Source organism: Pseudochaenichthys georgianus, chromosome 18 (assembly GCF_902827115.2).
Source record: "Pseudochaenichthys georgianus chromosome 18, fPseGeo1.2, whole genome shotgun sequence".
Taxonomy (NCBI): Eukaryota; Metazoa; Chordata; class Actinopteri; order Perciformes; family Channichthyidae; genus Pseudochaenichthys; species Pseudochaenichthys georgianus.
The window spans coordinates 24,074,814-24,090,860 of record NC_047520.1 but is presented as its reverse complement, the minus strand read 5'-3'; the positions used below and the strand labels follow the sequence as shown (position 1 = coordinate 24,090,860).

Below are 16,047 nucleotides of genomic sequence, written 5' to 3'. Positions count from 1 at the left end.
CTTACCAGCAGGTGGCGGTAGTGTGTATTTGTCATTCAAAACAGGCAACAACACAGAGAAGAAGAACAGACTAGTGATATAAACAAACAACAAATAGCGTGTGCGGTAGCTTCACCTTAACATGTGTTCTTTGCAGGTGTTTGTTGAGGTGTTTCCAGCAGTGGATAACAGCTTCTGGCCTGGACACAGTTTGCACCTCACCGTCACATTACTGTCTATTCTTCGGATGAACTCAAAATAATGGGCATACCTCCACCCCTCGAAAGTTATCGCTGACGCAGCACTGCACGTGGAGATGTGGACGCACAAGTCGCGCAGATTACGTACATATAAACCTACAAAGTACTGATATAGTAAATACTTTTTTTATTATTTTTGTGTAGTTGTATATTGCAATAATAACGTATGGTTGTCACAAAATCCCACGGCACACCCGGACTTGCCTCACGGCACACCAGTGTGCCGCGACACACCGTTTGGGAACCACTGCACTAGAGTGAGTGGCCCCTCCCTTCGTATATGTTTCTGTATGTAGCCCTCGGAGAAAAAACGATGCAACCAAACTTATTCCATACATCACCAGTCTCCTGCTTCTTATACTAAATCAATAGGCTTGGAGAAATATAACTTTGAAAAATATTATTTATATATTTATTCAGAAAAATGTTCAATACCTTGTATTGCAACCAAAATCAGTCTACACTAAAACAGCGGCTCTTCTTCCTCCGCAGGATTCAGAGGTTCACCATGGACTCCAGGATACTCTGCAACTTCTACAGGTGCACCATAGAGAGGATCCTGACCTTCTACAGGTGCTCCATAGAGAGCATCCTGACCTTCTACAGGTGCTCCATAGAGAGCATCCTGACCTTCTACAGGTGCTCCATAGAGAGCATCCTGACCTTCTACAGGTGCACCATAGAGAGGATCCTGACCTTCTACAGGTGCACCATAGAGAGCATCCTGACCTTCTACAGGTGCACCATAGGGAGCATCCTGACCTTCTACAGGTGCTCCATAGAGAGTATCCTGACCTTCAGGTGCACCATAGAGAGGATCCTGACCTTCTACAGGTGCTCCATAGAGAGCATCCTGACCTTCTACAGGTGCTCCATAGAGAGCATCCTGACCTTCTACAGGTGCTCCATAGAGAGCATCCTGACCTTCTACAGGTGCTCCATAGAGAGGATCCTGACCTTCTACAGGTGCTCCATAGAGAGCATCCTGACCTTCTACAGGTGCTCCATAGAGAGGATCCTGACCTTCTACAGGTGCACCATAGAGAGCATCCTGACCTTCTACAGGTGCACCATAGAGAGGATCCTGACCTTCTACAGGTGCACCATAGAGAGCATCCTGACCTTCTACAGGTGCTCCATAGAGAGGATCCTGACCTTCTACAGGTGCTCCATAGAGAGGATCCTGACCTTCTACAGGTGCTCCATAGAGAGGATCCTGACCTTCTACAGGTGCACCATAGAGAGGATCCTGAACTTCTACAGGTGCAACAGAGAGAGGGTCAACACACCATAGAGAATGTTGTGCTGAAGAGGGCGAAGAAATAATGTATGCAATATTTTTGTAATAAAAAAAATACCCGTTCTTTATTAACATCTGATGTTTTGGGCTTAACTCTCTGTTAACCATTGTATTGTCCAATACAGTTATTATATACAAAAAGAACAATTAGTTATCTTTTTTCATATCTTATTTGTTCTTAAGCCTTCCACTTTTGCCTATAGCAGAACATCAAAGTCCACCTGGTCAGAGTGCTCCTGCTCAGCTGTTTAAATCTGGCTTTTTTTGGGCTGATATTAGTTATTCATTCATTAATTAGGTTGTCTCAACTTCTTCTTCCATCTGCCACAACTGAAGACTATCTCAGCTTGCCGGCACTTCAGATCCCTTAGTTGATCCTCCATGTAGTCAGAGGCGTCCACAGTTTCCTCAAAGTCCAGCAGCAGGACCCTGTTTCCCAGCAGTCCACGATGCTCTCTCAGCCGCAGGTTGTCTCTACGAAGGCTGTTGCGAGCGTGCCTAGTCCTTGTGAGGAAGTCCGTTCCTCTGGCCACCGTTGCTTCCAACATTGCAAGCTGCTCTCGCTTGGCCTGGGCCTCCATTTGACTCCAGAACAATTTCTCCTTTATATTTGACAGTAGCTGATAGAGCAGAAGAAAAAACAATGTTAGGGTCAGGGTTAGGGTTACCTATTTCTGGAAATCATATATGTTGTGAAACAAATACAGAAATTACGCAATCTGTACTCGGATTGTTCTACTTACCTCCAAGCTGCTGCTGATCTTTAGTTGCATCTTTAAAGATTCCTCATTTTGCTTTTCAGTGTGTTTTTTCAGCTCTAGCCTCTCAGCCTGCAGCAGATCAAAGTGGAGAAGTAGGGGGTCCCCGGCATCTTTTTCCCTTGCAGAAAGTTCCCCCTCCAGCCTGTGAATGTTGGCCCTTAGCTTGATGTTTTTGAGGCGTAGTCTGATCAGCTCGTGCTGTAGAAGCTTCTCTGTTTCCAAGGCTGTCTCCACCTTGGTCTGAGCAGCTTGTTTACCAAGGTGTAGGCTTAGTACTGTCACAGCTACCTCCTGCTTTAGGGCCACCAATGATTGCCAGTCATTTTCCACCTGACAACAAAGATATGGCCAATTGTTCAGAACACTAAAACACACAATCAACACTGATTCCAAACCTGTAGAGGTCCCCCAATTTGGGTGCTTATATATAGTTGGGTTACAAGATGGTTATTTGGGCTTTCGTGAAAACACATATGAGAAATTTCTATAAAAGTACTTGCTATATGGAATTTGTACAACTGCAAATATTATTTTCCTCAGAAAGAAAAAGTCCCAGAGAATATCTCCGGTCTACAGCAATACACTTTTGGATCAAAGTTTTTGATCTAACAAGCATCTTTTTGAGTGTTTAATATATTCTCCTTAGAGTTTGTGAAATGCAACTATACCCATGGAGTTGACCCGATACCCGATGTTTGTAAGTGTTCATAGATCAAAAACATTTATCCGGGGAAAACTGGCGTATGTCTTGCGTCAGAACAGACTACACACACACAGTCCACTGTGTGCACAATTATTAGGCCAGTATCTTGACCATATCATAATTTGTATGCATATTTTCCAACTCAAAGCTGGATAAACTTGAATGCCTATTGGATTCAAACACATTAGGTGATGTGTATTTGTGTAATGAGGGAGGGTGCGGCCTAAGGATGTCAACACCCTACATGAAGGTGTGCATAATTATTAGGCAGCTTCTTTTCCTCAGGCAAAATTTCAAAGTCAAACATTTAAAAAACATTTTAAAAACATTTCAGAGGGATGCAGCACTTGAAATTGCTAAGATATTGTTATTATTACAGAACAATCAAAGTTTTGTTGCAAATAGTCAACAGGGTCGCATGAAACGTGTCGAGACAAAAAGACTCAAATGAACTGCCAAAGATCTGAAAAGAGTCAAACGTGAAGCCACCAGGAAGCCCTTATCCTAATAAATTGTAGCCCAGAGCTCCACTTCAACTCAGATGCCAAAAAGGTGGAGGCTGGGTTCTGGTATGGGCCGGTATTATTAAAGATGAGCTAGTTGGACCTTTTCGGGGTGAAATTAAGTTAATTTGTTAACCTAGGTTCAGGAGCATGGCCACGCCTCAACCCCACCTCTAATCACGGCCAACTCTATTTATATCCGGCCAAACATCCGGTAACTACCAGTCTCGGTTTAGTCCAGCTTCGTAACCCATCACCTCTGAGGTCTAAGGACTTAACCCCTGCAGAATTTTCCCTCTACCGCGACGTCATCTGCTCAGTTTATCCCACACGCAGAACCGAGTTAGACGAACACCTCTACATACCGCTAGACATGGCCTGAACCTTATGACTCAGGTTTCTACACCTACCACGTTCACTTTGCTAGTCAAGCCGCTGGCCGCATTAAACAATTCAACAGCTGTTCATATTCGCACTGCAGTATGCCATTTAAACATGTATTGTACACATGTTGTGTTTATTTTATTATCTTTGCTTTTAATGCCTGTTGTAAAATGCCATTATATAATGTGTTTTTACTGTATTTATTCTTAAAATGTCTTTTAATTTATTTTGTAAAGCCCTTTGAATTGTCGTGTGCTGAAAAGTGCTATATAAATAAACTTGCCTTGCCTTGACTTTACATCAGAAAGAACACACATTAAAGAAGTGACTAACTGCATCAGTTAGGGTTAAAACACGTGTATTCAGCTAAAACATATACATCGCTGCAGTAAGGTATTATCCAGTAGAAAGTCCTTACCTACTGGCCTAGTTAAATCAAAGTGGTTGCTTTTTTTATTTGGCTGGGCAGTGTAGCTTTACACACCGTCTTATTTGACTTTCTCAGGACTTAAAACAGTTTTTTGGGGGGCAGGCCCCCTCAAAGAAAAAAATATATACACATACACATGTAAGGTCATCATCTTAATAGTTTTTTATGCTCATCGAGTCATCCGTGTCAGCAGAGCATCAAGTTGGCGTGCCTATAACAGCTGAATGTGGCAATTACCATCTTGTTCAGCAAAACGCCTAACAAACTTATTAAGATCTAAAGCTTTAGTGTGTTTTGATTCAATGCTGAGTACAGCCAAACTTGACAGTCTCTTCTCTGTCATTGTAGACCGCAAATACCTCATTCCTTCCGTGTACTTGGGTCCGAATGCTTCTCGTTTTGCGCCGTCGCCGCCAATCACATTTCCACGCTCGCGCCAGGGCCGGGGTTACAAGGCTTGCGTCTTGTGCTGCATTCACACAATTAAAGATGTTTGGAGTTTTATTTTAGTTCTTAATTTAAATGTTTTGTCCAAGAGATGCTGATTTGAAACCGTTGTTACCTATAGTTACGGCATTTCCTGTTTCTGCAGGAGAGAGGGGAGTTTATCGTGTGAGGGGTAGTGTGTAGGGGCGGTTTGGAATTGGGCCAAATAAACAATCGGGCATAGGAGGGAAAACACAGGAAGGAAGTCACCAGGAGAAAATATATGTCAAAATAAAACAGGAAACTAAACACAAAAACTCATACTGTGACACATAATATAGTATATCCAAAAAGTCATAGTTTAGTATTTAAAGTCAGTCTAGTTAGTATGTCAAGAATATAATGAAAAAAGTCCCAGTATGTTGAAAAGATATATAGCGATAATGTTCATTCACATAAAAACCGTGTTGATGACAAAACTGTGTACTTGAACACAGTCAATTATCTTAATGTTGGTGGATTTAACTTTGAAATGCCAAATTAAGGTGGAGTTTTCAGACTTTTATGGCACTTTTAAAAGTCCAGTAGTGCCAAATACAGCCTGGGGCTTAAATGGCCTAAAGCAGAATTAAGAGGACTGGAGCTACAGAGGTCAGGTAAGTCAGAGTCTTTCCATTTTCACACACGAGTTAAAAATGTGCAACTTTAAACTTCAGTCAACTGACTCTTACTTTTGTGAGATCACTTACACAAACTATTTCTGCAACCACCCACTCCCAACTCTTTTATTTGGGGTTAAGTACATTGTCAGAATAAGTGAGAAATGGATTTAACTTCTGTTAGACAGCTATCATACTGAATAAATATATATTGTGAATGTATGCAACATGTATGGCATATGGCTGTCTAACAGAAGTTACATTAATTCCTCACTTATTCTGACAATGTACTTAACCCCAAATAAAAGAACCCAATAAGAGTTGTTAAATAATAGTGAAGTCACGTTGTAATAACAATAACTCATCTCTCTCGAGTTTTCTTTTTGAGCTTTGCTAAAAGCCACTGTGTCAATATGGCGGACCATCTCGCACATGCGCAGTACCGATCGGGCAGGGGGACGGATCGGGTAGTGACAACCTCATCCAACCACACACCCCTACCCGTCGCCTCAGGTCTGCAGAAACTAATCTACTACAGCCCATCAGGACAAAGCTCCGGACCGGGGGACAGGGCCTTCACCGCAGCCCCCCCTCCCTCTGGATCTGGGGTGATAGGGCCTTCGCTGCAGCAAAAAGTTCCAGAGGGAGCGGGGGGCTCCCTCTGGAACTTTCCTCCCCAGTCAAAAAATCTCTCAAAACTCACTTATTCACTTTAGCTTTCAAACTCTGAAGTGTTATGCTACCATTTGTAACATTTCTTAGTTTTATAGTTTTTTTTATGTTTAATAATGCCTTACTATCTATGTTAACAAAACATTTCCAACATTTTCAACTTGGAAATGATACAACTATTAAAGACAACGTTTTAGCACAACATGCAGATCCCCAGCCCTGACAGTGCGACAAACCTTGTCCAGCTTCTCAAGGGAAATGAACCTCAGCTCCTCTGCTTGCTTCTGAGATGTCTCTGTATTAGTGGTAAGCTGCTGTTTCAGGTCAGTCAGGATGGTTATGTACTTCTCATACTCCTGCAGCTCCTTTGAAACCTGTATCACCACGTCCACCTGGGAGTCATCTATGGCCTTCTTGTGGAAGAACTCAGCCAACTTCCCTTGCAAAAGGCTGCAGCGCTGGCTGGCTGTATCTCTGTCCTCACACATGCACTCTTCAGAGCTGAGGTCTTCAGAACAGGATTGCTCTCCCCCAGCCTTATTTTCTTCTAGTGTGGTGTTCTGTCTCTCCAGGGCCTCAAGAGGCAACCTGGGAGCTCCATCTTCACCATGGCTGTTTATTTCAAAAACTACACTCTCCTTTTGAGACTTTGCCTGTTCATTGACTACATTGAGCTCTTTTCCTTTTTTCTCGTATGGTTCAGGGGTAGCTTCAGTAGGGGGCTCTCTAGCGACACCGTTTTCTTCATCATGATCAGAGGCAGCCATTGTAGCTGGGACGTCTTCTCTTTCATTTCCATTTACACCAATATAAGAAGTGTTCTCCACATTCGAGAAATCTGCTGACGCGCCGAAATCGTACTTTACCTCATTGTCTGTCTTGTCCTCCATTTTCAATAGAAATAGAATATAATAAAATCCCCCCAAAAATAATTAAATGTGTGTACAGCTCGAGGGCTTGTGCACGTCTGTAGTAAATGAAACTGTTCGTTTTGTTTTAGTTGTCCTGGAAACTGGTGTCGGGAGCCAATCGGAGGCGCTCTGACCTCTGCTCATGAATATTAACAGAGCAGGATGTGAGTAGGTCGCGCGGCAATGATCGCAGTGCGCATGCGCGCTCTTCTGCCTCCAACAACAAGAAGCAGGAGCCAGGCAACATGGCCGACCTGGGGAAAAAGTACTGCGTTAACTGCCTTGCAGATGTTACAAACCTGCGGCTTCGCTGCACTGACTGTCCCGATATCGAGCTGTGCCCGGAGTGCTTCTCGGCGGGCGCAGAAATCGGTAATCATCGGAGATGGCATGGCTACCAGCAGGTCGACGGCGGTCGGTTCTCTCTCTGGGGTCCCGAGGCAGAGGGAGGATGGACCAGCAGGGAAGAGCAGTCGCTCCTCGATGCTATCGAGCAGTATGGGTTTGGAAACTGGGTACATCACTTTTTAAGTTACTTGACTTATTTCCCTCTGCAGGTCTACACCATACACTCCTACACTAGCTGTGTTTAAATGAGCCTACTTAGAACATTGGCTAATAGCAGTAATATTAGGGTTATTTAATTACCTTATTTTCTTGGGCTACTGTAGTAAACGTTGGACAACTGAGCATTTAATACTCAGGAATTTACATTCCCACTTAAATGTTTTAAATATAATGTTGAACTTATTAATAAAGCGAATAAGCTAACGAGTAATACGTTACCAAAGATATGAGAGCATTGTGACTTTACAGATGTCAAATGATGTCAAAAATAATCAACGTGTTCGCCAGGGGTAAAGAAAAGGAAACGTAGAAGCTCTTACTAAACTTAATCTTTAACTAACTTAACTAAACTATGACCTACATTAATCTGCTATTGTTGCTACAGTAGTTTGTAATTGGTTGCTCCTTTCATTCATTACATTGATTTAAATTTGACTAATGGTTAACTTTATGAATGGCGTCTTTTATTGATGTATATTATTTCAGAAGTATATTTTTTAATTAGTTTGGAAAATAATTGTTTTAGTCACTAAAACATTGCAATTCTAGGTAGAGCAACACATTACTTATTTTATTGCTTAGTCAAAATGCAAAAAAACATAAAAGGTAATGGAAATAACAATGTAATATGGCACACAATTATTGTACACACTTATTAACTTGAGTGAACTACTGCTCTGGAAAGCTCCGAGAGCAGAACAGAAAGGAAAAACTAAATAGGCAGCAAAAAATCCTTAAAATGCACAAAAAATATACCATAAATATCATTATCAAGCATTAACTAAAAACAAAATATACCTTGCTTGAAGGTTACAATTCAAGCTTTTAAATTATGACATAATGGAATACAATAAATCCCATAACACATTTTAAAGATACCAATAGGCTTAAATTAAAGTATACCTTAAAGTTTCAAAGCTTTACTATGTAAGTTATAGTGCCTCTGTAACTCCAAACTTTATCTGTTACATATGTTGAATTGTATTATTGCATGTTGACCAATTGTTGCATTAGCATGTTCTTCTGAAGAGTTGCTGTTCAATGAGTTAAATACTAATTACTTTATATATAATTACTGTAAATAATACTAGTAAACTGAATACAGTTTTTTCCCTATAATGTTGCCAATAAATAACACAATTGTTTCCTGAAAACCTACTTGCTCATTTTCATTAAATTACCAACCGCTTAAAATGTTAAAGACATTTGTGGGAATTATTGTTCAACTTGCAGTCTGACTAATAATTAAAAATATATATTAAAGACATTTGTGTTGTCTTCCAGGAGGACATGGCAGCTCACGTCGGAGCATCCCGAACTCCTCAGGAAGTCATGGAACACTATGTCACCATGTACATCCATGGAAACCTAGGTAAGGCCTGCATCCCTGAGAGCATTCCCAACCGGGTGACGGACCACACCTGTCCCAGCGGGGGGCCGCTGTCGCCTAGCCTTACCACTCCTCTCCCACCGCTGGATATCAACCTTGCAGACCAGCAGCAGCTGGGCTACATGCCACTACGTGACGACTATGAGATTGAATATGACCAGGACGCAGAGAAGCTCATTAGCGGGCTGTCTGTGAACTACGACGACGAGGATGTGGAAATTGAAATGAAACGTGCACATGTGGATATGTATGTGCGCAAGCTTAGAGAACGCCAACGACGTAAGAACATCGCAAGAGACTACAACCTGGTGCCTGCATTCCTGGGCAGAGACAAGAAGGACAAGGAGAAACCAGGAGTGCTGGGAGTCATAGGTACTGCTGTTGGGGTAGGGGGGGTAGCAGTTGGCAGTGGCACAATCGGATCAGGTTCCACAACGGCAGTAGGATTAGGCCCTGTTTCCAGTACGACCAAAAGAAAGATCCCAAAGGAAGAGAAGGAGCAGCGGGTCAGACTGCGGGGGCTCTGTCAGTTCATGGCTAATCGGGAATTTGAAGACTTCTTTGAGAACATGCATAAAGAGCGTATGCTCAGAGCAAAGGTGCGTGAGCTGCAGCGCTACCGGCGCAATGGCATCGCCCGCTTGGAAGAGTCTGCTGAATATGAAGCAGCGCGCCACAAACGGGAGAAACGCAAGGAAAACAAAAGCATGGTCATCTCCAAACGGGGAAGCGGAGGAGGGGGCGGGCTTGGCTCTGGGATTGGACTTGGGGGAGGAGCTGGAGGGGGAGGCGGCATAGCTGGAGGGTTGGGGGTTGGTTGTGGGATTAAGGAAGAGGGCAAAGATGGTGAATTTGCCGCCATCGAGAATCTGACAGGCTTCGAGCTGCTGTCAGACAGGGAGAAGGTGCTTTGTAACTCTCTGAACCTCAATCCAGCACGTTACCTGACTGTCAAAACCATCATCATCAAAGATCACCTGCAGAAAAGGCAAGGTATCCCGGCCAAGAGCCGGCTGCCCAGCTACTTGGACAAAGTCCTCAAGAAGCGTATTCTCACCTTTTTAACAGAAAGTGGCTGGATATCCAGAGATGCCTCTTAGCGATCCATCTTTGGTCAGGAAATAATACGTTTATGATTCGCTAAAAGCTCTGGAGGCAACTACTGGCATTTTTCAGAGGTGACATTGTGGATATGTACATTACAAAGAAAGAAGATGCCCCACTGGAGAAAAACAAATATATATTTTCATACGAGGGCTAAGAAGAATATAAGCCTCTATTTTTAGATTTGGTAAGGGACAGGGCTGAAAAACAACACTTTGGGTTTAAAGTATTTTGTGTCCACATTTTTACTACATGAATGAAAACTACAATGCTAACAAGTATAACATAGCTCCAGAGATGTTTAAATGCTGTTGCAAGAGGATGATTGTTAGATTTAAAATCCAAAAATCGACATGAAAAAGGCAATAGGAACATAACATTTCATGGAAAAGTTTGAGTCATAATTGTTGGTCACTAATCACTATTTTTGGTGGTCGATGTTTTTCAGGATTTGCCTCAAAATAAATTAAGTTAACTTTGTTAGTAGGTAAGGCAGGACTTCCTAACTAGAGCTACCGTTTACATCTTATAAAATGTTATGGCCTTCATTTTCTAGATTTTTTTCATGCAACTTCAGCAAACAATCAATCTTCTGAATGTTCTTCTTCTCACTGACTAATTGGGAAAGGAAAATAAGCAGCAGGGTTGAACAGTCATCATGTTTCTTTTTGGCTGAGCACTTTCTTCTGCCTGAAGTCAATCACAATGTAGGTTGACATAGAGCTAGATGGATAGATCTGATGATATATCAGTATTGGCCCATTCGTCAGCCAATGAGCAACAAGAAATAAATGCCAAAGATCATTTAAAAGATCATTTAGAGTACATTGCACAATCTGTCAACCAGAGAGAACAGGCGTCAAAATGCTGTCAGGCTTTATTTGTATTAATTTATGTCAGTTTTTCACCTGAAATTACTAAGGAGGAAGACCTTTGTTTTTGTTTTTTTGGCCAAACAAAAACTTAACTTTTACAGAAATTAGTGCAGCTTAGCACAGCTTTAAATCTTCTACTGTCAACATAATATAATACAGGCAGATTAATGTGAAAGGGCATTTTACAATGATACTAAAATGCCTAATTAGAATTTAGTTAAGCAAGTGTTAAGGCAAGGCAATTTAATAGTACACATCTTTATATTTTTCAACTAGCAGGAACTGCAGTATGCCTCAATTTAATTTCAAAAGGTCCTTACATCAAACCTAAGCACTGTCGACGACAGCATCACATTCCCAGGTGGTAACTGTCTTTTTTAGGGGAAATGCTATTCATGAGTAGCATTAGTTCTTAGCTGTATACATTGCAGCAAAAGTAGCTTTGCTTTTTTTGTGGTGTTTAAAAAGTAAATGCTCCCTCTTCACTGTAGAACTTGAGTCGAGGGTGCTAATATTCTGTTATGGTCAACAGTCATGCTTTGTCATATTTCATCAATGTTGTGCTCCACACCATGTACCATTTTAATCAACGTAAGGTTGTATTTCAGAGATAAATCTGGTGATATTTTATATTTCTCTTATTATATATCCTGTTTGCCATAGAGTTCAATATGAAGCACATCTATGACCCACGCTGTTGAACTGGGTGGTGTGTTTCTTCATTACCGTGTACACACACAGTCATTTTGACTCAATCCCACATACATTAACACTCGCTAGACCACTAAATGGCTGATAATAGGCCCGACAAGTGCATTTCTTCCCATTTGAGTCATTTCCTAAAAACTATGCCACCAAACCTTTTTTTAAGGAGTAAACATTTATATATAATAATGAACAATTAATCTGCAAGAGACAATAGGACAATGGAAAGTATTAAGAGGCAGACTAAGTTTTGTGTTTTCATTGAATTTGATTAAATAACTAGAATACTTTATATTTTAAGCCTTACTTTGTATTGTTAAGTAACACATCATCAGGTGCTTATGCTTGTTTTTTGTTGCATAACTCTGGGTCTTAGTAGTTCACAATTTTGAGAAATGCTTATAATACGAAAATCCATATTTCCAACATAATTTGTATATAACATATAATGAATCTAGTTTACATTCATATTTTTCTGTTCCCATTGCGTTGCATATTAACCCATGGCTAACATTTTGGACTGGAGTTTGATGTATTAGTCAACTGTTTAGGTTTATTGAAGATGCTGATTGTACAACAGGCAAGACTTGTTGTGTTGAAGCTGAGGGGAATGTGTAACTATAATGGCATTGTTAAAAAACGAATAAGAAAAGTTCAGGTCAGATGTCAGATCCAAGTGCCAAAATGTCATCTGAACCACAGTTATAAAAACAAGGCTACATTTCAGCCTATACACCAAACTCCAATCCTGTAGAATTGATGCTTCCCTTTTGTATGAATATTAGTTATCTTCAGATTTTGACAGTAAGTCTTTCTGCATGTGCACCCAAATGTTCTAAAAGGTCCTAAAATAGTGGCAATTATATTTTTCCAATGGGTTAATAGTTTTTGTAAGGGGGATTTTGCATTCTTTTTACATTTGTAATATAAATTGGGAAAAAAATATAATTACCCACATGTGAAATGTACAGTATTTTGTGTCATGGTAATGTTCATAGATTTGTAATAAAGTAAACATATTTTTTGATTAGAGATGAAGCATTTTATGGAGATTTAGGCATAATGGTGACATGCAGCTGTGCTGCCTATAATATAATTTCCGGGTTGCAGTCGAATTGTCCAAAAATCAGTTCCTCTCGTCTTTTCCTATCCACTATTCCTTGACCTCTGTGTGAAATGCCACGGTGTTAAGGAATAGTTGATCGGAGAATTCAAAAGGACTGCTGTATTTAGAGAATCCGACTGCATTTACACTATCTGACGTATTTATGATGCGCCAGCGGACATCATAAATGTGCGTCTGCTGTGGGGAAACTACAGTTTTCTATACAGTGGACTAAATGGATGTATAATAAGAACGGTGGACTACTGTAAACGCATCACTTTGCACCGTGCTCTTATGGTGCTGTTTTATGGACGTGGACAACAGAGAAACATATATTCTTCATGACCAAGGTTGGAATTGAAATAAATAAAGTGAAGTGACATGTATGCTTGTCACCCTCCGGTCGACACGTAGGCCTATACACAATAAGTGTATGATTGTATGAAAAGATCTTAAAATAAATACAAATGTATTTATTAAACATGTTAGTCCTTAATATCTATCAATGTGCAAAACAAAGCACTTGGGCAAGTTACCACATACGTTGTAAAATGGTTAATAAGCACCGTACATTTACGGTGCTTATTAACCATTTTACAACGTATGTGGTAACTTGCCCAAGTGCTTTGTTTTGAACGTTCAACACTATAATAATCATAAGGAGAAATATGAACGTTACTTTTTTACTGAAATTATCAAATAAAGTCAACATTTCAGTGTTTACTGAGCTGTGTGGGGTTTCAACAACCAATAAATGATATCATGACATTTCATGATATCATTTATTGGTTGTTTCCGTGAACGGCCGAATGCTGTGTCACGGTAAATGTTGCGGCCGCAAGGCATTGTGGGGCAGCATTTTCTCCTTTCATTTCGTAGTGTTTTCCTAAGCTAAAGGAGGTTATAAAGGAAGTTTTTCAAAGCTCCTTTCCTATCATCGAGAGAATTCCAACAGCTCTTATCATGGCTACCACTGAAATACTTCCCGGTCATTACACTCCGTTAGGAAGGTTCCTAAGCTAAACTGACAATTCGACCACAACCCCGGTCTGATAGTGTTGAGCTGTTTGATGTCCCGTTATTTTGTCAGAGCATGAAAATGTATTAAATTAATCTAACTCTTTCACTTTTAACAGTCCCGTTTCCTCTGCAATTGTTGGCAGTCACGGTGAAACTAAAAGGTAAAACCCACCCAATCAAAGCCTTTGTTTTCTATTAAAGAGATGGAGAGATGGCTTGTTAACTCACAATGTAATTGTGTACTGCGAGTTACACTAGCAAAGAGTGAAGGCAGTTACATTGGTTACTATGTTTTCATTCACTCTCAAAGTGAACCACAAACATTGATCAAATCTAATACAAAATTCCACTTTAAGCTACTTTCAGTATGGAACATGTACAATGATCAGTCCAAAACAATTGGATAGTTGCAAAGCTTAAAGGTGGGGTAGGTAATTTTGGAGAAACCAGGGTTGCTTTCCACTTCCAATAGTCCATTTTAGGAACCTTCCTAACCAAGTGAAATGTTTCAAACGTTCAACTGCCACAATGCCTTGCAGTCGCAGCATTTGCCGTCACTCAACAGTCGGCCGTTCACGGAAACAACCGATTATGACCGAGAAATTATATCATGAAGGTTACGGTGCTTATTACGCATTTTAAAACGTATGTGGTAAGTTGCCAAAGTGCTTTGTTCTGAACGTTCATCAGTATTATAATCAAAAAGAGAAATATGAACGTTAGTTTTTACTGAAATGATCAAATAAAGTCAACATTTCACTGAGCTGTGTGGGGTTTGTTCAACTTTTAAAAGATATTTGATTGGTGATATACACAGTGATAGATGTTAAGGACTAACGTTTATAATAAATACATTTGTATTGATTTTAAGATATTTTCATAGTTCATACGATACGTATTGGGATCATTTGTATTAATGTGGACCGGAGGGAGAGGGTGACGAGCATAAGTTTCACTTTCCTTTTTTATTTCAATTCCAACTTTGGTCATGAAGAATATGTTTCTCTGTTGTCCAGGTCCATAAAGCATAAAACAACAGCATCAGAGCAGGTGCAGAGTCTCATGAGTTTACGGTAGTCCCTCGTTCTTATTAAACATCCATGTTGTAGTCTACTATAGAAAACTGTAGTTTCCATAGTTTCCCCACAGCAGCAGACGCACATTCATGACGTCCGCTGGCGCATCATAAACACGTCGGATAGTGAAAGTGCATTCGGATTCTCTAAGGCCCATTCCCAAACCGCCCCCTACACCCTACCCCTCCGTTTTCGCGTTCACGCGGAGGGTCCACTATATTGAGGGCTGTTCCAAAGCAACGAGTGTGGAGGGGGAGTGGGCTATCAAGCCCTCAAACAGCGAGGCTGCAGTCGGATAGTTTAAAAATCAGCTCCTAAGTTCTAACCCTATCGTCTATTCCTTGACCGCTGAGTGAAACGTCACGGGGTTAAGGGATAGTGGATAGGAGAATTAAAAAGGATTTAGGAGAAGAGACTGCGGTACTTTAGAGAATCCGGCCCAATCCCAAACCACTCCCTCGACCCTATCCCTCCGTGACGGAGTGAACTCCGTCTGTAGCCACACTCGCAGCTCAACGAGGCTCCCTCCTGTCAGATGGAGTGAGTAAATACAGCAGCAAGCTTTGGGACGGCCTCCCCTCTCTCCGGCAGAAACAGGAAATGCCGTAACTGTATGTAACAACGGTTTCAAATCAGCATCTCTTAGACAAAAAGTTTAAATGAATAACTCAAATAAAACTCCAAACATCTTTCATTGTGTTTCAAAGCTCTTTTAGTTTTGCAACGGTCTGTAAATATACACAACTTTATAATAAAATGCACACATTTACCTTTTTCTAGACTAAACACAGGTTTGATCCTAAGTTAAAAACATATGAGGTTATCATGAGGTTGTTAACATCGCAATTTATCAGTGGATGTTTGCTGGAACTACTTGTAAACAGCGTGTTTCCTGACGGACATACACAGCGTGACTCCGGTCAGGTAGAGACCGGTCTCAAGCAGTCTATGGTCTCAAGTCAGCACCGCTGCAGACTCGCTGTTTGAGGGCTTGATAGCCCACTCCCCCTCCACACTCGTTGCTTTGGAACAGCCCTCAATATGGCGGACCCTCCGCGTGAACGCGCAAACGGAGGGGTAGGGTGTAGGGGGCGGTTTGGGAATGGGCCTAAGAATGCACTTTCATTTTCCGACGTGTTTATGATGCGCCAGCGGACGTCATTGTGTGCGTCTGCTGCTGTGGGGAAACTATGGAAACCACAGTTTTCTATACAGCG

The 16,047-nt window shown here is 41.1% G+C and overlaps 2 protein-coding genes across 2 annotated transcripts; one reads left to right on the top strand and one right to left on the bottom strand.

The window, feature by feature from the left end:
• Positions 1 to 1,367: 1,367 nt before the first annotated feature.
• cfap184 (cilia and flagella associated protein 184) lies at positions 1,368 to 7,071 on the bottom strand. Its single transcript, XM_034106160.2, has 3 exons — positions 6,314 to 7,071; positions 2,283 to 2,630; positions 1,368 to 2,159 (listed from the first exon to the last, which is right to left on the bottom strand). The coding sequence occupies exons 1-3, from the start codon at positions 6,965 to 6,967 to the stop codon at positions 1,830 to 1,832; spliced, it is 1,332 nt and encodes a 443-aa protein (XP_033962051.1). The 5' UTR covers positions 6,968 to 7,071; the 3' UTR covers positions 1,368 to 1,829.
• Positions 7,072 to 7,196: 125 nt separating this feature from the next.
• tada2b (transcriptional adaptor 2B) lies at positions 7,197 to 12,661 on the top strand. The gene is made up of 2 exons (XM_034106159.2): positions 7,197 to 7,503; positions 8,840 to 12,661. The coding sequence occupies exons 1-2, from the start codon at positions 7,234 to 7,236 to the stop codon at positions 10,043 to 10,045; spliced, it is 1,476 nt and encodes a 491-aa protein (XP_033962050.1). The 5' UTR covers positions 7,197 to 7,233; the 3' UTR covers positions 10,046 to 12,661.
• Positions 12,662 to 16,047: the final 3,386 nt, after the last annotated feature.